Here is a 22,334-nt window from a genome sequence, read left to right on the forward strand (position 1 = left end):
AATCAACATCGGAAATTCATCGATACATTTACGTTAGTTGCAAAGACACGTTCCAAACCCGAAGGCATGATAGCGCTGTCTCGTATTTTATTAGCGAAATATACAGGTGAAAATTTTGTCATGGTCATGTCCTAGGAGACGTGGATAGGTTGGCGTCCTTCTCTCTGGGATTGATTAAAATGCCTGCTCCTTGCTGTACCTTCGCCATGGCGTCGTGTCTCTGCTCTCTCAGTAACAGAAAGTGGCCGCCTCTCCGCTGTTGCTGCCGACTCAAAGCTCACAGACTCGCTCGGCGTCTCAAACCGCCATTTTGGAGTCAGAGAACCGAGAGTCGGCAGCAGCGACGAGAGAGACTGAAAGGCGGACACGGGGCCGAGGTGAGAGACTCCGCGGTGGTTGTTATGGCGAAGGAGCAATGGGGAAGATGGCCGGGAGGGAGAAAGAATTAAAAGATGGGGATCATGCGTGCGCCAAGCAACCGAGCCGCGGCTCGTATCCGAAACGAGGGTCCAAGAGGCGCGGGCGGAGGCCCTAGCTGTCGCTGCATGGTGACAGCAAACAAGCTAAAGAGTTGTCATTAAACCGATTTCATATCTTAATACATTGTTTAGGCAGGGAGGTGGTGGCCTTAAAGAGACAGGGCCGATTTAAATACTTCATATTAATGGTGTGAGAGGACGAAGGTGTCAAAACGCCTTAGTATTTGATAAGCTAACTAGCTAACGTTAATGATACGCTAAGTTACAAAGATAGCAAGGAGGGGCTAGCTATAGTAAAACTACCTGTGCTACCTAATTGAACTGGCGTGGGCAAAGCCGTCAGTGAGCGTCTGTAGCAGCACATTGAGCCTCTTTACTGTCACTGATCCGAGGCAATGCTGCTTTTGCTGACAGCTAACGGTCGTTAGCTTTGAAGCTACAGTATTGCTGAAGGTTAGCTAGCAAGCCCTGGCTAACACTAGCTTGGTTTTGCTATCCACCAAAGCACAACGTAACGACGTGATAGCAATGCTATTTTAAAAAAGTATTTATTTTTAAACTTTAGTCCCTTGCAGCCTACTACATTTGAGGAAATGAACTCACAGAAAGTGAAGTGAATAAATACCATAGTGTTGTTTATGGGTATTGTTGTGGACAGCTGAGTTAACTTTAGCATGGAAACTCTCAAAACAACCACCTGACTCTTCATAAGGACCTAATGCACAATAACACTTAATTGATTACACTATGCCTAAAGTTTAATTTTATTTTTTAATAAACTGCAAGGACTGAAAATGATTACCAAGATTACTTAGACACACTATCGAGCATAATATATGGCTGATTATAACGTGTCATAACTTATTTTTTATTGAAAATAAACTAAAATAAATTCTCAAAATTGAGTTCAAAGCACAATTTAGTGTACGACGTATTTATACTGAAACATGGGAGCAAATTATTTTTACTTTAAACCGATAGAGATGTCCAAATAAACTAACTTCCTTTGTCGTTTTGAAATCACGTGCATAAACACTGTTAGTACAGCACTGTAAAATGAGCTTCTAATAAAAGCTTTTGTTTTTTCCATTTAATTGTCAGTGTGTGACTGCATTTCTTATTTTGTAGGCTTGTCATCTTGATCATTAGTGTTGGAATCGAAAATCAATGCCATCCATTATTGAGAAGGTATGTCCAATAAAAAAATAAAATAATAGAATAAACATTTTGTAGAATGGACAGTATCATACTTCATATCTGTGCATTTGGAGGCAAGTATTTTGTTTTTGGTGTAAGTGCCTTTTTTCTGACCTTGACAAAAAAAAAATGTAGGCAGTAATTATGAAATCTTTAAACATACTAGGAGATTATCTCCCATTATACCAGATTAGCTGAGAAAATGAAGCAATGTACAGTTCCTTTTAGTCTGGACCATTTTTACTCTTTAGGTGAATAACATTAAAATGTTTTTCTTCACATAGATGTAACTTTCCTGTACTGCTCATTCTTACCTTGTGCCATTTGCACATCTATTTCTTCCATACTTCTCTCTTCAGTAAAAGGTCCTGCCCTGCTGGGCAGAGGTGGTCTGTGGTGTATGGCGTCAGGGCAGGGTGGCCAGCTGGAGGTTGGGGTATCAGGGGCCTCCAGCCTAGCCAAACCTCTCTACCTGCAGCGCTTAGAAAGATCCCTGAAGTTGGACAGTTTTTTGCGTCAAACCGCTGCTATCTTCAACAGAGACATAACCAGGTACAGAAAAAAAGGTGCTGATAGTGGGCATTCACTTGTTGCTTCCAGGCTAAGGTTTGTTTTGGCCACCTAAAAAAAAAAAAAAAAACGAAGTGTTTGCAGCAATCTTCCCATCTTATCAAAATTAAACTGTATATTGTGTTTATTTATTTATATATACATACATATATACAAATTTAGATGTTTTGCATGGCTGATTGCACCTCTTGTCATCTGCTTTACATTACACTGTCTAAGAAGAGAACGGATAATATACAAATAGGATGCAAATGTTGAGCTTACGGCCATACATTTCTCTTGTAGTGATGATAGCGATGACAGCGAGGGTGGACTGGAGCCAGGGATATCCCTGGATGCCACCACTCATGATACGGCTTTGACAATAAAGAATGAGTCGTGTGATCAAGGAGATGGATTGGCAGATGGCAAGCCGCTTAATGGAGTACTTCTGCAAGGTAAAGGTAAGATGTATTGAGAAATGTGTTAGTGACATATTGCTACACATCCACACTCATTGGTTTAATGAATCTTTTCATGCATATTTATCCTGTGTTGTTTCTTTTTTTTGTTTGTTTCACAGACCAAAAGGCAAATAAAACAAGCCTTTACAATTTTTCTAAGCTGAAGAAGAACAGGAAATGGCTGAAGGTATTTACACTGGCTAATACTGACCTCTATATTTGAAGAATTTTAGTTTTATATCTACCTCCTCTCTCATAGGATACGTTTGTGTGTCACATGCTCTCAGCTTCCTTTAACCATGCCTGTACCTACTTTTTTTCTCATGTAGAGTATCTTGTTGAGTGATGACACCACAGACTCAGATACAGACTCAGATGACGCTAACTTCAGCATGTCTCGGGAAGAACTACATGACATGCTGAGGCTCCATCGTTACACGAGGCAGCATCAGAGTAACTTCTACTCTGACCGGGAGGTACAAATACACACATAAATAAAGAACACTATTTGCTAATACTTTGTGTCAATTTAATGTCATTGTAATAATAAGCTTCTTTATTAAGTTCTTAATCAATAAGTGCTACAAAACAAAAAGAGCAAATAACTCTGCTTGTGCTTGATTCATAGTGGTTTCTCATAATTTCTTCTGGTTTAGCGTCATTTAGCTGTCGAAATGTGTTGGAAATCCCCTCTCAGAGAGTCAGAACATAATGCAGGATGTAGCTCTGGTGCCAGAACAGGTGGTGAAATATATAATTGGGTGAAATCAATGGCATGGCCATGCACAATTTGCCTCAGGGATAATATATAAGAAGCAAATAAGTGGGAACTCAAAATAGTACCTTGGGGAACCCCACTAAATAAAGAAGTACAGGACAAGACATTTACTTTAAAAAAATGAAAATCAGCCAATTCAGAGCCTCATCACCTACAACAAAGTTCTTCAGACATATTAATTAAGATGTATCATGCTCCTCTGTGTGTTTGTGTTTGCTCAGCTTCACCAATATCAGTACTACAGCACGGGACTCTTATCTACTCATGATCCCTTCTATGAGCAACAACGCCATCTGCTGGGTCCAAAGAAAAAGAAAATCAAAGATGAAAAGAAATTTAAGGGTAAGAAGAAAAAAGGCACGCCAGTGTCAGTGCCTTTAAGGAAAACAAAAACAAACAAGAAAAACATATTTTAAAACTGCAAACAAGATCTACCTTTTCATTTAAATGTCTTTCCTTTTTTTTTTGTAGCCAAACTAAAAAAAGTAAAGAAGAAGAAGAAACGGGGAGAGGGAGAATTTGTGGATGAGGAGCGTCCCTTCGTCACCAAAATATTTGCTAAGTTTTCCCATGATGCTCCGCTGCCCATGGTGAAGAAAAAACATCTCACCGTCGAGCAGCTGAATGCTCGCCGACGCAAAGTCTGGCTCACCATTGCCAAAAAAGAAATCCCCAAGGTTAGTTAAGCAAAGAGTCAGTTTTGTTTTGATGTTGGTCCCATTTTTCCAACATTTTCTAATGCCAACTGTCCCATTTCTACTTTTTTCAGTCCTTCAAGCAGAAGACTTCTGCTAAGAATCTGGTATTAACCAATGCAAAAAAGGTGAGTAAAGTGTACACAGCACTCTATGGCTAGGTACATTTAAAGCATTTTGTTAAATGTTTTTGGTTTTGCACACGTGTTCAGCGTGTTGGTAACTCTCCATGTCTGTATATTGCAAAAGTAACTTTTAACGTGTGATTCATGTCCTCTTAGCTGGCTCACCAGTGCATGCGAGAGGTCCGGCGTGCAGCTATTCAGGCTCAGAAGAACTGTAAAGAAACATTACCCCGTGCCCGGCGTCTTACCAAGGAGATGATGCTCTACTGGAAAAAATATGACAAGGTGGAAAAGGAGCACAGAAAGAGAGCCGAGAAGGAAGCCCTGGAGCAACGTAAACTTGATGAAGAAATGAGAGAGGTCTGTGACAAGGAAGTTATTATGGAGACATTTTTAATTTGCCGTTACAGGTTTTTTGAAAATCCTAAATATAGATACATTTTTCTCCCTGGGTTTTTTTTTTTGACTCTCTCAGGCCAAGCGTCAGCAGCGCAAACTGAATTTTCTCATTACCCAGACGGAGCTGTATGCTCATTTTATGAGTGGTAAAGCTAGCGTGGGGGCTCCAGGTGCAGATGCAGCACAGGAGGAAATTCTGAGAAAACTTGAAGACACTGCAGCCCAGAGACAGATAGACATTGGAGGAGGAGTAATGGTCAACATGGGACAAGAGGACTATGGTATGAACGACTCAATCGAGTTTAATGTATTACAGAAGAAATTAGTAGTCATCGTTGATGGCTGAAATTTATCAACTTCATCAACTATAACAGTGTGAAATTAAATGGGACGAAACTCATTTCTGTTTGTTTCCTGTCTAATCTTCTACTTGTAGATTAGATTTTTTTTTCTTCCTCTATTCAGTTCAATTCAATTTTATTTATATAGCGCCAAATCACAACAAAAGTCACCTCAAGGCGCTTCTACAATGGTAAAACAAAAGTACACTCTCCATCTATTCACAAGCATGATAAAAATGATCTAGTCCTCAGTAGGTCTTAAAATTAATCTCAAATGAACCGAAGCACATGATGTGTTACACTGTGTCATTATGTATTTAACAAAACCTAAGTCAAAATGCAAAAGCGTTGTGTAGAAAAGTAAGAACACCCTTGATTCAGGATCTTGTAGAACCGCCCTTCGTAGCAATAACTTAGTGAAGCAATGAGTGACTTCATCAGTCTCTCATGTCACTGTGGAATGATTTTGGTCCAGTCTTCTTTATGGATCATTTAGATTTGTAGGTATTCTATCACAGCTGGGATAGAATACCTACAAATCCCAGCTGATGACAGCTGGGATAGGCTCCAGCGCCCCCCGCGACCCTGAAAAGGATAAGCGGAAGCGAATGGATGGATGGTATTCTATCACAGCATTTGGGTCAGGGTTAGGCCTGGTCTTTGACTCGGCTATTGCAACACCGTGATTCTTTTCTTTTTCAGTCATTCTGTCATAAATTTGTGGCTGTGCTTGTGATCAGTGTCATGTTACGTGACTCAGTTTGGTCCAGGTTTTAGCTGTTGGACAGATGGCCTAATATTTGACTCTAGAATACTTTGGCATACAGCTTGCAGTCATTGAGTCATGGTTGACTCAATGACTGCAAGGTGCCCAGGTCCTGTCACTGTAGAGCAAGCCCAAATCATCACCGTTGCTCGAGTCTTTTTCTAATTGTACTGTCACAAATGTTAACATTTAGCATACTAACTGAGGCCTGCAGAGCCTGAGATATAGGTCTTGGGTCTGGCGTTGGGGTGAATTAACACATTAAGTTAACACACACATGAATGCTCCAGGCCAGCAAACTCCCAAAATGTCTGCTGTTGAACACATGTGCTGATGATCAGGTAAACAAGTGCATTTGCTTAGCAGCTGACTGCTGCTTCTCCTGCTAATTCATGGGGAAGCAGTAAGTATGTACTTTTTTTTTTTTTTTTACTCAATTCGTCTGCATTTTGCTTTTTCAGTAAATAGATAACGACAGTGTAACATGTCCTGTTTTGTACATTTGCAAGATTTTAAGGCAAAAACGTTAAAATTTAAAGAGTGTGTACTTTGTTTTTATCATGATTGTTGCTATTATACCGTTTACTAATGATAATAATTTGCAGTTCATTTGATTAAGTATAAAGAATTGTGGTAATACATTAGTAAGAATTTCAGTTTAGACTATCTGTGATTTGACTATATACTCTGTCAGAAGAAATATTAAATTTAAATGGTTTGCAATGCATTTATGCACAAGATGATTGTATGTGATTGCAGATAGCGAATACTACAAATCCCAGGCCTTGAGGAATGCCCAAGAGGCCTACCAGATTCATCAGGAGAGAGTGAGTAATTCATGCACATCCTTTATTAGATGCCCTAATTCACACAGCGCAACTGGCAGTAATGTCCAAATCTCCTCCTTTAGACGCGAATGTTCGATGAAGAGGCTAAAGACAGTCGCAGTGCGTCCTTGCATGCAGCTGGCAGCTTGTCCACAGGAGCCGGCTCTGGGTTTGGAGAAAGCTACAGCCTTTCAAACCCATCCATCCGCGCAGATGAAGACATTCCTCAACCCACCATCTTCAACGGAAAACTCAAGGGCTACCAACTCAAAGGCATGAACTGGCTGGCTAACCTTTATGAACAGGTACACGTGTCTTATTTTATTTTTTTTATTGTTTTTTCTGACTTATGCTGCGCTTTTCTGAAACTCTCAGTATTCCTTTAGTTTGTTTTCATTACTATGAATTGGGCAGTTTTTAATGGCCAACAGTATAAAAGAAATCTTTATTAGTGTTTTGGTTAAGAAAATTTATGAATCTCTAGTGTAACAGCACTAACATGATTCAGGGTTCGTTAGCATTGTTTTTGGTCAACATGTGTACAGTTTTAGGATGTTTTCTAATATTTTTTTTTCCTCCCCACTGAGTGATTTAATTCTTCTTCCCTTTTCTCTTTTGCTCTTCATTTCCACAGGGAATCAATGGAATCTTGGCAGATGAAATGGGACTGGGAAAGACAGTTCAGAGTATCGCTTTGTTGGCACACTTAGCAGAGGTGAGAGAGAGGACGGGGGGCCAAAAGGTTTCATTCACCACACTCTTCCAAAACACTTTGCGGAATATTCAGTTGACTCCACCATTGTTTTCGACTTGTGATAAAACATCTAAAAGGCAGCCTATTTGCACCTGCATCCTTTAAATGGTCCCCAGTTTCTGGCTTTTTGCAGGTGCTGGAACATTTCAATGAATTAGTCATATGACTTCACTCCTCTGAAGAGCTGATTTGCCAGCTCTTTACATTTTTTAGTCTCACAACCCCAAAGGCCAAAAAAAAAAAAAAAAAGGTGGAAATGCGAGCTTTTCAGTCAACTGTCGTTGACAGGAAGGTGCATGCTGTGGGCTTCACAGGCCCTCCAGGACTTCCTGTTTTCTGGGTGCTGCTCACACAAGCACAGCAGACCACCTGTTGCGGTGGTTGACATTATATTTGCTTTTCTGTTCCTGCAACAGAGAGATAACATCTGGGGTCCATTCCTGATCATCTCTCCAGCGTCTACACTCAACAACTGGCATCAGGAGTTCACCCGCTTTGTGCCAAAATTCAAGGTGAGAACCCATCGTGGCTAAGTGAGCACACACACACTGAAACATCTGCAGAAGCACGTCCAAAGGAACTGCTGATTCGTCATTTCTGTTGTTCTTCCGCCAATGCATTTCTCTCTCCGCTTCTTAATGCAGTGGTTTGTTAGTTTTGACATTCTGAGAGCAAGCGCAGGTTACCAGATGAAATGTTATCTGGAGCTGTCCATTTGGGGGCAGTATTGTAGCACTGTTCGCATTGACACATAACTACATAGCTGTTTTTATTTTTGTTGAGTGATACATCTCAAAAAAATCATTTTGCATGCCATAACTGGCTCTTGAAAGACTGTGCGTAGCCAAAATATTATCAAATGCATCAATATGTCAGCTATGCTTGAACACACACACACACACACAGTCAGTGATAAACATGACTCTTTGTTGTGTACGACATTCAGCTTTGCCCATTTTCTCAGCCAGTTTGGAAATAAATCAATTGCAGTTTGTTTTGCTAATGAGGTGTGAAAAGACCCCATTACACAATTTGAAGATAAGCTTCCTGAACATTCAAAGCAAGCCTGACTGAAAACAATGGGAAAGCGGCTTGCGTTGAGCGACGTAATGATGTGTAAATCTTTTCACATCGCATTCTATATCTCAACAAGTGGGGCAGTGATTCATGTGCGATGTTATGCCTAGACATTTTCTCTGAGAACATCACTGTGGCTCTGTTTTTCCAGCATTGCTCAGTCTTAACTGTAGGGTTTTGTTTTTTTGCTTTAAACATGTTCACATGGGGATTATTTTGATCTATGAAGGTTTTCTGACAGAACAGTGTTACTGATATGTCCCATAGGTGTTACCGTACTGGGGAAATCCTCACGATCGGAAAGTGATTCGGAAATTTTGGAGCCAGGTAAACATTATAGGATACATCACCGTACATTTTGCAGCCAGTAAACTCAGCACTTTTTATCCTTTTAACTCTTAACGCTGTGTTTTGTCACACAGAAAACCCTTTACACGCAAAATGCACCATTCCACGTGGTCATCACGAGCTACCAGCTGGTGGTCCAAGATGTCAAGTACTTTCAGAGAGTCAAGTGGCAGTACATGGTTCTAGATGAAGCCCAGGCACTGAAAAGCAGCACAAGGTAAAGCGTTATCATGGTGGCATTGATATTTGTGATCACAGGGTCACAGGTTCATGTGTTGATGCGTGATATCTGATTTATCAGACTTTGTATTTAAAGATTTTATCTTACCCTTCTTTGGCAACTCAATAACTAGCCTGAACATACAAACATTATTAAGATGTTTTAAATGCAGACCGGCCTTTTAACAACTTTACTAACCAATTATAATGTCATTCTGGCCAAAACACAAGTGTTGTAAAATAAATGACTCTTTTCTAGTCCCAGCAGTTCTAACTTGCACAGAATGCTGTGGCCATTTGTAAGTTTTCTTGTTTTTTTGTCAGAACAAATAAAGCCCTGCGTGCTTTGGATAAGTGTCTTGAGAAATGCAAGTGAAAAAAGTTTGTAATAAATCAGCTAAAATATGCAGAACAAGGGAAACTGTTCTTTAAATCATTTGGTAAATCAACAAAAATGTCTGGAAAAATACAGTAACCGGTCTCTACGGTTTCACTAGTGTGTGTCATTTCTCGGCTCCTACTGGAGACCAGCCAAAATCAATAGACTGGCCAAACGTACAGCCACACACAAGCGATAATCCCAAAAAATGTAGTACATCCAGTGATTACATTAAATGAAGTGTTAAATGCAGATGATAAACATCTGTAGCTGTCACAGCAGGTGACGGTCCTGGTTTCTGTGCTTTTTCAGCGTTCGGTGGAAAATCCTCCTGCAGTTCCAGTGTCGGAACAGACTTCTGCTAACCGGGACGCCCATTCAGAACACAATGGCTGAGGTGAGAGACGTCTGTCTGTCTGTCTGTCTGTCTGTGTGTGTGTGTGTGTGTGTGTGTGTGTGTGTGTGTGTGTGTTGGCAAGTGTGTGGTCATCCGGGCAGAACTGTAAGAGACTGCATGTTTTCCTCTCAGCTGTGGGCCCTGCTGCATTTCATCATGCCTACGTTGTTCGATTCCCATGAAGAGTTTAACGAGTGGTTCTCCAAGGACATAGAGAGCCATGCTGAAAACAAGTCTGCCATCGATGAGAGTGAGTACAGCAAAGGCTACTGTTTTTTCCCCCTATTTTATATGTATGCTTTTTAGCTTATTTGAAAATAGGTGTACCAACACTGTTCTTCTATCCTGGCTCTATTTGCATGTGATATGATTTGTAAGTAAACATAATTTTTTTGTTGTTGTTTTTCAGACCAACTATCCAGATTGCATATGATCCTGAAGCCTTTTATGCTGCGCAGAATCAAGAAGGATGTGGAAAATGAACTCTCAGACAAGGTAGAAGAACCAAGAGTGTATTAACAATTAAGGGTGACACGACAATCTCATTTTTCAGTTTTCCTAAGGGCAAAAAAAGATGGGTTTCTTCCCCCCCAAGTGGTATCCTTCGTGTTATGCCACATTCCCTCTCCATATTTTAATCCCTATACTCTGCTAAGATAGTATAAGAAATATGTGATTTGCAGTGGTCCCTCCTTTATCGCAGTAGTTACGTTCTAAAACTAACCCACGATAGGTGAAATCCGTGAAGTAGCCAACATTATTTTTTACAATTATTATTAAGGCTATAAAACCCCTCACTACACACTTTATACACTTTTCTCAGACAGGCGTGAACAATTTCCCACAATCTGTCTTGTTTAAACACTCTCAAAGCTCAAACCTTCGTAGAAAAATAAGTCCAGAAGTATAGAATAGAGTATAGAAGTATAGAATTAGTATAGTATAGTATAGAAGAAGTATAGAATCAAAGGCACCTGCAGGTGCCTTTGACAGTCCAAAATGTTTCGTCGACATTGTTGTTTGTTGGGGTGAAAAGTTACAAACATACAGTACACCACTCAGAGTCACATTGCTAGCGATCGAAGATTTATGTAAATTTGACAAGCTGAACGCATTCTGTACCGGACAGGAGACACAGCACGGAGATGATTGATTGAAAATGGGCTACAGCCGATCAGGATGCAGAACACAATGCTCTGTTTAAAAAAATTAAAAAAAAAGAATAGAATAGAAAATATGTCCAAAAAAGAAGTGAGGATCTCAATAAATGAAATCTAATATGATGCAATAAAGGAGCTTAAAGCTAGAATAAATGCAGGTGTTGTGGTATTATGCTTGTCACCTCTCCTGGTTAAACATGGAGCCTTCCTCCATCTGTCTCTCTGTACACCTCATTGACAGAGAAAGTATTGTAATGAAGGTATGAGTGATGCTTGTGCTGGCAGATCCTCCTGACAGATGTTGGACCCGAGGTCACACACACACACACGCAGTCGCTCATGCTCTGTGGGAGTCTCGAGGAATGGCAGAGTTCACCACTCCCCCACATCTGTCTTTTTCACTTTCCTTTGCACCCACATGTAGTCCTGCCAGCCCACTTCCCTGACTTCTCCGCTCTCCGCTGGTTCCTCTTTGTTTTGTCAGAACACTGAAAGCCAATACTAACCAGGAAAGTTCACTGGTGGTTCACGGTATGGTTTTATGGATTGTTACCGTTGGGTTTCACGGCTTTCATCAAAGCGTGGCACAAGATAAAACCAGAGATTTGAATGTTTGTTTAAAGACTGTTGGGCAAATGGCATGAAGTCCATACTCGCATAACAGTTTGGGCTAAGCTCACAGGAAAACACTGTGTGTGTTCTAATGGGATAGAAATGCTGACTCAGAAAAATCAAAACCATTTTGTTCGGCTGACCAACGGGGCGGGGACAATGTAAAGTTAATTTGAACTACACATGATGAAGCATCCTTCGTTGAGAACAATGATTCTGCAGCACAGTTTTAATAAGGCATTATTCTGCATGTATGTTATGTGACTTATATGTCTTTTTTTTTAATGTTTGAACTCTCCTTACCTTCTTCAGATTGAGATCCTGACCTACTGTCAGCTGACCTCCCGGCAAAGGTTGCTCTACCAGGCTCTGAGAAACAAGATCTCTATCGAGGATCTGCTGCAGTCCTCGATGGGCACGGCCCAGCAGGCTCACAGCACCACCTCCTCCCTCATGAATCTGGTCATGCAGTTTAGAAAGGTATGAGCTCTGATCCATATTTTATTGTCTTTATGGTATTCAATGCTAAAAATGTATGAAAACTAGAAGGGCACTTGAAGAGACCTATACGCTCAGCAAATAACTAGATATTCAAGAACAATAAATAAGACTATGGCTACGCATATGTTTGGATGTTTGAACAATAAATTGGTTACATCGCACAGCACATAACAATACGAACTAATTGCCAATCACAAAGTCATTGTGCAATGAGCAGACCCTAGGTAATCTTCTTTTCTGTCTGATATGACCAAATATACAAAATGGACCAAATCTTTTATTTAGTATGACCTAAATTGCATAATTCATAGAGAAAGGGGGCCATTTTCACATAGATGCCATCACAAATTGTTCTTTAGGGGCCCTTTAAAAGCCTTGGACCCTAAGCAGTTCCCTGGCGTATGTGCTTGTGACAGGACTGTTAAAGTAATTGTGAAATCAGCACCGTAATACTGCTCCAGCTGCTGAAAATTGGCCTGTTACTTTTTGGCACTAAAACAGACAAGCACTGATGTAAACATAACCTATTTAGTTATTAAGGTATAGTGGGTTTAAAAAATAAATTATATTAATTCTCATATTTTGGTTGGCTGTGGCTCAGGAGGTAGAGCAGGTCATCTGCTAATCAGAAGGTGGCTGGCTGCTCCAACCTGCATGCCAAAGTGTCCTTGTGCAAAATACTGAACTGCTGATGCGTTCTGCAGAGTGTGAATGTGTGACTATTAGGTAGGAAGCTCTTAAACGTGTGTTTGTGTGAAATTGGTGAAAGAGATATGTTGTATAAAGCAGTTTAATTGCTCAAGTACAGTAGAAGTGCTTTATAAGAACAAGTCCATTTACCGTTTGTTGAGAATGTTAGTCTGATCCGAACAATGACTTGGCTGCACAAAACAAACATGCTGATTCCTGAACTCCAACTGTGCGTATGTTTGTGCGTAGCTCTGCAACCACCCTGATTTGTTTGAGCGTCAGGAGACCCGCTCACCTTTCCACATGTCCCTCAAGCCCTACGTCATGTGCAAGTTCCTCTACCGTCATGGCCTCATTCACACGGACAATCAGACCAGGAAAAAGTGAGTTCTTACACACAGAGACATTCACAGGATCAAGTAATCTTCACTAATATTCACTTAATCCAATAATAGACGGTCTGTCAGAGTTTCTGTTAACAGTGTTTTAGGGTTACGTTTACATTTGAAATTACTGTGTAAACACTTTGAAAACTGTCTGTTTTTTTTCTTCAACAAATATTCAGCCTTGTGGACATAAGCTGACTTTGGGGCTCACAAGTGGTTATTATCCCAATTATAGATAGGAAAATAAGAATTTGTGTGGGTTGGACTGAGATCAGATGATCATGTCAAATTTAGGTTCAGGTCTGCTATCCCTCCTTTTTTTTTTTTAAACTTTGGTGTAACCTGGTCTTTCTCTCCATGTCGTCCTCAGATTACTTCAAGTGCTGCTGTCTCCCTTCTCCCCGAATCACATACAGCAGTCTCTCTTTCACAGGAAAGGTGAGCACACGTCAAGCTCTCAGCTAGAATACAGACAGTTCTTGCTCAAACCAGGAGTTGGTTTTCTCCTGTGACGTGACCTGACATCCAAACCTCAGTTTCTGTCTTCTTAATTTGATGTTTCCATTAGGGATGCACTGATAATAAAATGATACTTATGATGGCAGTGGCTGATGATAACCTGTTGTCACACCAGTTTGGTGTTGGCTACATGTTCAGTCAGTGTGGTGAAGACCTGAAACACAGTTCAGCTATTTTTAATCAGAAATATTGTCAGAAAAATGGGCACAGGGGGCATTTTAAATACCTGTGTTTGCCTCCATCAATCAAAAGTGGTTAATCCCTGACTTCCATTAATCCATGTTTAACATTTTCTCCTTTTTTGATTTCTTTAGTGTCATGTTTCAAATATTTAAATTTTTTTATTTGCCATTTTCAGGTGATGACAAAGGAAGCTGTTTCTCCTTCTTGCGTTTCATTGACGTGTCACCAGCTGAATTGTCCAATCTTATCCTCCAAGGCACCTTAGTAAGGTAGGCATCAAATAGGCTTTAGACTGCTCTAAATGCTCTGTTTCAGACGGATATTTTTACTCTTAGCTAAGTAAGATGTCAGTGAGAGTGGATATATATGACCTTATGTGACCTTATATGGTCATCTTAAGCACAGCCCCATCCTCCTGCTGTTAAATCCTTTTGTTTGTGAAGATTTGGGAAGTAAGTTGGCTTAAACAGTGGGTTGCCTTAAAGCCAAAGGGGTAAGCAAAATTACTGTAGTCCAATTTTAAACATTGAAAAGTTGTAAATCCACCTTAATTGAGGCTGAGCTTATGTATCACTTAAACCCATTTCTACAGTTTTTTTCCCATTTGTAACTTGAGTCTTCATTTCCTGCCTTTACAGGTGGTTAGCCCTTTTTCTGTCTCTGAAAGCTGCATACCGGCTCCATCATCAGCGCCTGTTCGAACTTGAAGAACAGGGCCAGGAGGAAGCCGGAGACGGGGAGGCTTGCAGAGGAAAGTTACAGCCAGGGATTAAGTGTCTGTCTCGCAAGGACCTGATTCTGTGGCTGAACCGACCCATTTCCTTCCCCAACATGCACAACAGTCCTGTTTTGCAGGTAAGAAACATCAAGGTGCATGCATGCTGATGGCAAGCTATACGCAAGAAATTCCTGAGTAGCCATCTGCAGTACACATTAATGTGTGGCAGAAATGAGAAACGCCAGTAAAGGATCCATGTCCTGCTGACAGTGCTGAAATTCTCTCCAGAGCATCAGCCGGTGTTTGGCCACACATCATGCTCTCTGCCCCAAGCTTCCTCTCCGTCCACAGGGACGCAATGTGGAACCTAATCCCTTTGTAGCCCTGTGACCCATTAATGTCGATTTCCCTCCTGGTATATGTTTCTACGACCTCGCAGCACACCATCTAGCTTCACTCTTACATCAGATGTGTACAGGAAATCTCCTCAAATCATTAAACACCATTTCAAAAATATATATACAAAGTCTTGTATTAATAATTAAAACATATTGATCTGCTTTTAGTACAGACTTTTAGCTGGTTGTGAGGTCTGTCTGTGTGGATTAGTATACATGACCAGTGTGTTGCTGGTGTTTTATGACAAAATATGATTAGTGATGTGTAATGTTCGTCGGTAAAGATGATAAATGTAATGCATACAGCAAAGCCTTTTCTCTACACGCAAATAGTTTCATGGGTACTGCTGAGACAGCACATTATTGCTTTGACTTTTTTTTTCTTTGTATTATTTGGCAATATGGAAATCTTATTGTTAGTACAGAAGTGGTGCAATGCCAGTTCAAATACAAAGAATAGTAAAAAAAATATAATAATAAAAGCTCTACACTGTCGCTGCTTAAAATTCCTGCTCCTTCACTTATCTGCTTAACTGAAAAGCCTAAAAAAAATCATCAAGATTTCACTCAGCAAACTTCTAGCCATTGGCAGATACTTTCTGTATCACATTTCCACCCTTCCACCAATTCTAGCTTAACTTGTTGGGTGGAAAATACTCAGGAGTAAATGCTGCCGGGGGTAATTCCATCCTCCTCTTCCTTTCCCGGCCTCATCATGCTGGGTTAGGCAGCTGTCTAGCATCTTAGGTTCCCCCCTGGAGCTTCTCAACATATGAGAATAAGAATATTAGATGCAACTTCAAATATGAGCAAGGAATAGAAACTCGCAGACACCTGGAGAGTTTTTACTGTATGTGTGCTTTATGACCACGCTGACCCCAAACTCCTACTTGTAGAAATGACTCACTCCCGCAGTTCTTGCCAACTTCTTTTAACTCCTCATTTTTCTTTTAAAACTGCATGGAGCTGGCACACAGTGGCACTTCTTTCTGCTTGGCTCATCTCTCTCTGGCTGTGTACTTGACAGCGTGGCCAGTATTGCTTTCAGCTTTCCTTTTGCTTCTATCAAGGAATTGAGAAAACCGAGAGAACCAAGACGCGCACTATTATACCCAGAAAGCTGTGGGGGAGCTTTGGATTGGCTGTCTGTCCCTCTGCTTCACTCTCACTTCATCTCTGTTCCATCTCAGTGCTGAAACAGTCGTAATATACAAACAGCATGTTGTCTTTCTCTTAATGTCATCCATATCTACCATATGAAACTCTGCTTTTGTTTGTATCTGACATCATAATTATATTTCACAACCATAAAGAAGTGCTGATATGATTTTTGCATATTGTCAGCACATTTTTAAACTGATTTTTTTTTTTTTTTTTTTTGTCTTAACTGCAATCTGCTAACAATCGTAACATCCTCCTGTATGTTCAAAGAGGATGAAGCTTTCAGTGCTCAATGTGAAAATAATCTGTTCTTGCTGGGTTTGAAAAACTAACATCTTCCTTGGTGCATTGCTTTTGTGAAACACACACAAAGCATTATGGCCTTCAACAAAGAAAATGAAGAAAAAATTGTAGTTGCTAAGCACTGCCTGAGTTGGTCTGACACTGATAGTTGATTTATTTATTTTTTTATCTGCCATTAGATGGCACTGTGTACCCATAATCTCACACACGTCACACAAAAGCAGACATTATCATATTCCTTTAAAAACCTACCATTCTGTAATACTCTACTATACTTTGTTCCAAATGAATGTTTGTGTTTACCACAGTGTTTTATCCTGATGCCCACATGCTGTGACATGTGGAGTTTAAACCATATAGGCTGCAGTAATCTTACATTTCACATAGCAATTTCAGCCTTAAGTTGAAATGTTATGTAATATCTTTGGATAAAAGCCAGATAAACTTAAATATAATGTGAAAACAGCTTATAAAACGATGAGCACTGAACTCAGTGAGCTTTGTATGATCCTACTTTGTTTACTTCTGTTTGCAGATCCTCTCTTTTCTGCTTAAACAAAATCATTGATTCATTGTGGTGATTTCTGTATATACTTTTCAGGATTTGGTGTTCACGGCCTCCAGGCCCGGCGTGGTGGGGCACACAGATGTGAAGGTCCACTGCAGAAAATTGGGCACCTTTACAATCCAATCCTGCCAGCCCACGCTGCCACCTAAGTTCCTGCTAGCCGCCACACCCAGGGTATGTGTATAAGAGCAACAAACAGACTGAGGAGGACACACTTGCAAGTCCTGCCTGTCTGTATGTGATGACAGTCGGGGTTGTGTGCTGGCGCGCTTAAAACAGCTAAGCATTTGGGTGGTCGTGGAAATGGAAGAGGGAAGCGCTGTGAACAATGCTTTTGTGGCTTTTTAACAATGAGAAGCTCTTATCTGTGAAATGTTTGTATGACTGTGTGTGGTTGGGGTACAGGAGGTCAACACTGTGACTCCCAGCTGCACTTAAAACAAACGGAGTCTCCAAAAAAGGGCTTCTTGCTCAGGTTATTCAGTAGTTGTTCAGCTTCCTCTTGCCCCCTCACCTCCTCCTCCCCCTACACACACAAACATACGCAGATGCAGAAGTTGCTGATTCAGTGAAACCAGGACTGCATGCATCGACATCTCTCCATCTACAGCTTGAATCTCTCTGGAGCAAAGTTATCAGTTTGTTCAAGAAAAAAAGAAGTCTTAAAAACTGAGCCTATGTCAGCGTACAGTATTTGTGCTTTGCCATCGTAAAATGTTGTTTCTATCCATCATGCAATGCTGTCTTTTGTTTCCAAGGTGACAGCAGTACCCATGGAGCGCTATTGTAACGACCGCAGTGCTGAATACGAGTGGCAGGTGACACGCAGCGGAGGAGGCACGATCTTTAAACAGTGTTTCCTGTACGGCTCTCCTGAACTGGCATCAGAATGGCGTGTGAGGGCTAATGCCTTTCACCCACAATGCCCTGGGGGTGTGATGGCCCTCTATCCCCGCCATGGATGGTCCTTTATACGGATACCTGGTAAGTCGTGTGTGTGTGTGTGTGTGTGTGTGTGTGTGTGTGTGTGTGTGTGTGTGTGTGTGTGTGTGTGTGTGTGTGAGGGGCCATTTCTCCTTTACTTTGGAGTGTTACTACTGAACATTCAAATGAGTCCCCCTGGTCTCATGCACAGCTTTTCACACTAGGCTATCAAATCCCATAAGTAAATGTCCCACAATTTGCAGTCTAACAAATAGATGTATTAGATGTAGCATGTAACAGCAATGACTGTTCAAGGGGCAGCTAATATGAAGAACGTTTGCTTATGTGGAGAGAGATACAGAGCTTGTTTAGGGCAGTAAATGAGGTAAGTTTAGCTCCACACAGAGGTGACCAATAACAGTAAATAGTGGATATCCTCTTTTATAGAATAGTGAGTAATAGAGGCCCGTGGGAGAATCCATAGATCTTAGTCCTGGGTCAGGAGAGCAGGGCAAGCAACATCACCCTCCACTATCTCTACCTGTAGGTCACACAGTGATTTCCCAGGGAACTGCTGAGATAAAGGGCTTCTGCAGAGGTTCACAACACATACCAGCAATTTCCATTGAATTATGAGATTCAATGGAAAGATTGTGTTTTGTTTTGGGGGGGGGTTTGTCCAAGTGAATTTATGGCTTAGCAGACCTTTATCAGAAAAGATTGGCTTGTTGAGCAAAGGGTTAGCTGCAGCACACTAAAAGGTGATTCACCACCAGGCTTCAGATGACTGATGGATGTCTAAGGTGAGAGAGGCCGCTACCTTCTTACAGAAAGCACATCCGTTCTCAGTGACCTAATGAAGGGGTCTCTGATAAACTCTGTTATGGATTATGATGACTGTTTTGTCAAATTGTCCCAGCGCAGCAGACCCTGGATACCTTGTTTGATAAGCCTGCAGTGCGCTCATTTAACAACCTTTAGTACTTTCTGAGGTGCACTGTAAAACAACAGCTTCTCTAAAAATCATAATAGGTCCTTTAGATCCTGTCAGATAAATAATAATAAAGCTTAGTCCTTTTTTTAAGCTCCTGTGTATACATGTGCTTGTGAGAGCGTTTCTGTGTAAAAGTGAGAAACACAACAAGTATTTGTGTGTCTGTGTGAGAACAGCCTGAAAGCTCTTGTGAAGTTATACGGAGGCAGACAAAGCGAGGAAGTTTAGCTACTGGTCATTGTTCAAGTGCTCAGTTAGGTAACACTAATAGATGGTCTGCCTGTGTGCGAGTGAGTGTGTGTGTATATGTGTGTTGTTTATGTACAGTCGAGCCCATTCAGGGATGTGTGCGGTGCTCACACGGGGACCGAGGTGTCTCTCAGCCCTCCGCACACACTCTCCCACGCTCAGGGGGACAAGCTTTTACCTCTCTCTCCTTCACTAACAGACAGGACGGTGCGCTGGGCTGAAATCAGTATCTGGCCACGGGCTCTCAGTCCGTCTGGTCTCCCACTTCTTTCTCAGCCTCAGTAGGAAGGAAGTGACCCAACACTCAGGCACCCGTCCTCCGCTGAACACATTGTTGCCACATCAAGGCTCAGATATGTACAGTAGCTCAGCTGAAGTTTCCCACCCTCCGTCTCCTCCGCACTCCCAGCCCCACACCTTTAGAACAAATGGCAGAGCTGAATAACTGTTTGTTTTGAGCGCCATGGCGTGAGTACAGCTGCCCACTGATATCGATGGAGGAATCTAATCAGAGGACTTATTAGGAATCAGGCCATAGAGGAGGAAAAAACAATGGGCTGTAACATTTTGGACCGTACATTATTTTCTGTTTGTTTGTTTATTTGTTTTGATGTCATTGTAATTGTATTATTTCCTTGAAGGAAAAAAGAGAGAGAATTAATTACATGTTAAAAATGTTAACACCGATGATGACACGATGCTTCTGTATGTCTCTGAAAGAAAGCATCATGTATTATCAGCTCAAAAATGAAGCCCAAGCAGCCACACTGTCTTCTCCACGGAGACATGGCAGAAAAAGAAGATTGGACTCTAGTTACAGAGAAATTCTGGGCTTGTTTTCTTGCCAAATTAGTTTAGTTTGCTTTGTGAAAATTCTACTCCTCGCAACCACTCAATTAAAAAAAAAAATTCAAATGGAGACAGATTTGAAGTTTAAAAGAAACTTTAAGTTCCACAGAAATAGCTTTCCTTGCTGTCTGTGTGGCCTCTGTCTCCCTCGCATTAATTAGAAGCAGCCACTCCACAAAATAACGGGCTTCTCACTATAGCACCGACTCTTTAACTCTTTTTCTAGCTTTATTGTGTACTGTTAAACGACTGTTGCTGCCGTGAAGGAATCTCTGAAGGAGATGGTTGGCAGGTTGTGGAGCTGTTTTTTGGTTGTTGTTGGGGTTTTTTTTAGCTGCATTAGAGAGCACACAGGAGTCTGTGTGCGCGTACTTCCATATCCATCAGTAAAGTTCTGGCCCTGCCGTTCACATTAGGCTGTGGGAAATGCAGTTCTGCCTTCCTGTCCCTTCAAAGAAACTCTGCTCTCCACCAAAATGGCAGGAAGCTTCCCCGGCCCTCTGATAGACAGGCACAAAACAACACAGACTGCCAGCCTCACCACATCTCCGTCTGACTCTGCCCCTTTTAATCTGCATTAAGCTGGCACCGGTGTCCGTCTGTGGAATTCAGCTTTTTTCTTTTTTCTTGCTAGCAATGAAAAACAAAACATACAGCCAAGTGTGTAAAGGGATTGTGATTTCCTAGTCCAATTTATGGCTATAAATGTGTCCACAAGAAAGAGCAAATTTAAAAAAAAAAATCCAGTGTAGACTGAAGGGGGAGACATTAGCCACATTATTTTTCTATGCTGGGATCTTTAAACATGGAAGCCAAGTAATCTTTGTGCTTTGATCTGTGGTAAGTTCTGAGTCAATGCCAGCCAAGGGTAACTAGCAGTAATCTGTCTTAATGACAGAGTTCAGAGTGGGCCGCTGTGGTGTGGTGCGGTGAGGTTCCCCAGCGAAACTTGGGAGTCTTCATCAGACTGTCTGTCTCTTCCGCTGCTTTAACGACTCCTAGAGAACCAAAAGAAGCGTTCCTCTTGCATGCTTGAGGGGAGGCGGTGGTGTATGTGTGAACATGTTCCATATATGCTCCTCCATCGCTCAGACTCAGCCACACTTAGTTGTGCAAGCATATTTTTTTCTTTTAAGGGAATTTATGTTCTTTTTTAAAAAAAAATTTTATGACTCTCTTTCAGGCTCCAGAGCAGAGATACTGCTTTCTGGATGCAGACAGACTTTGTTTGGGGGGGTTGTAAATCTTCACTAAATTCTCCTGTTTTCTGTCGGGCTTCTCACTTCCTAGCTTTCAAATCCTCCCACTGGCATCTGGCTCTTAGCTGTACTGATGCTGTCGCTGTAAGAAAATTAAGTTTCACTCTGATTTTTGTCAATATATGCAGAAGCAGCAAAGTAGTGTCAGGCTAATATTTCCATCATCAGCGCTGCTGAACAAGTGTTGCTCATTGACTTATTGATTGCCCAGTGTAATGTATCATTGTACAGTGAGGGGCTGGTGCTTGGTTCGATCGTTGATTCGACCTGTTCTGTGGCCTCCCATCTGTCTCTCTTTCTCACATAACCATTCATCCATCTTCCTTCACTAACTCCTTTTCTGCAAAATTGCTGTTCTTCATCACATCTGGCTCACTTCCCTCCGTGCTCAGGGCAGCTCCCCACTTGGCTTTGGCAGACAACAGCAGCAGAGGGGAAGGAAACAGAGGACAGCATAGAAGATTGTAGCCGCGTATTAATGAAATTAGCGCCATAGTTGGTTTGGGAGTATCAGGCGCCAGGCACCAGGGCTGGGCCGGGGTTAATTAGCTGGCAGCAGGCCTCTAATTGGGTCAGGACCATGTCAGACCCCTGGCTCTGGCCCTGCAGGGATTGGATTACAACGTCGGGGGACAGACAGCAGGGGGAGGGAAGGGGCGAGCGAGAGAGGGTGTGTATCGTGGAGTGGGAGGGTGAGTGTAGAAGTGGAGGAGGGAAGGATGGAGAGGCTGCTGGAGGGTGCTACAGTGGATGTAGTAGAATGGGGGTGTGAGGAGGGACAAGGGAGTGCAGCTTAATCTGCCAGCAGGCGGTAAGCATGAAGGAGATGGGGAGGGCCTGGCTGGGTGAATACCTCTGTTAGACTGGATTGGATTGAAGCGGGTGGTGGTGGCGAGGAGGGTGGTGCTGTGAAAGGGGGGGCAGGGCAGGTGGTGAAGCTTGATATGTGTATCCATAGCAACGGCAGAGTGGTGTGACACCACATGGGATTTGCTCGTGTTTTGGGGTGTGGTCTTATCGCAGTCCTCATCCCTGTCAGGCCATGATTTTAAAGTTGTTTTGTGCC

At 41.7% G+C, this 22,334-nt stretch overlaps 1 protein-coding gene across 4 annotated transcripts in view; it reads left to right on the plus strand.

The window, feature by feature from the left end:
- The first annotated feature begins 243 nt into the window (after window positions 1-243).
- ino80 (INO80 complex ATPase subunit) overlaps window positions 244-22,334 on the plus strand; it is a 38,845-nt gene continuing 16,754 nt past the window's right edge. The window contains exons 1-27 of one of the 4 annotated variants that reach the window (XM_005917621.3): window positions 244-377; window positions 1,608-1,667; window positions 2,036-2,228; window positions 2,532-2,689; window positions 2,809-2,876; window positions 3,019-3,165; window positions 3,689-3,809; window positions 3,939-4,144; window positions 4,237-4,290; window positions 4,444-4,647; window positions 4,763-4,967; window positions 6,553-6,620; window positions 6,704-6,925; window positions 7,255-7,335; window positions 7,791-7,886; window positions 8,719-8,778; window positions 8,874-9,016; window positions 9,710-9,794; window positions 9,927-10,044; window positions 10,204-10,289; window positions 11,879-12,046; window positions 13,007-13,140; window positions 13,514-13,581; window positions 14,021-14,114; window positions 14,484-14,700; window positions 17,027-17,167; window positions 17,752-17,977. In XM_005917621.3, coding sequence (XP_005917683.1) covers window positions 2,077-2,228; window positions 2,532-2,689; window positions 2,809-2,876; window positions 3,019-3,165; window positions 3,689-3,809; window positions 3,939-4,144; window positions 4,237-4,290; window positions 4,444-4,647; window positions 4,763-4,967; window positions 6,553-6,620; window positions 6,704-6,925; window positions 7,255-7,335; window positions 7,791-7,886; window positions 8,719-8,778; window positions 8,874-9,016; window positions 9,710-9,794; window positions 9,927-10,044; window positions 10,204-10,289; window positions 11,879-12,046; window positions 13,007-13,140; window positions 13,514-13,581; window positions 14,021-14,114; window positions 14,484-14,700; window positions 17,027-17,167; window positions 17,752-17,977 — 3,322 coding nt within the window. In that variant the 5' untranslated portion in view covers window positions 244-377; window positions 1,608-1,667; window positions 2,036-2,076. The other 3 variants (XM_005917622.3, XM_042219110.1, XM_042219111.1) reach the window with 3 other exon arrangements.

The sequence above is a fragment of the Haplochromis burtoni genome, unplaced genomic scaffold (genome assembly GCF_018398535.1).
Source record: "Haplochromis burtoni strain Fernald_Lab_line unplaced genomic scaffold, NCSU_Asbu1 Contig_28, whole genome shotgun sequence".
NCBI lineage: Eukaryota > Metazoa > Chordata > Actinopteri > Cichliformes > Cichlidae > Haplochromis > Haplochromis burtoni.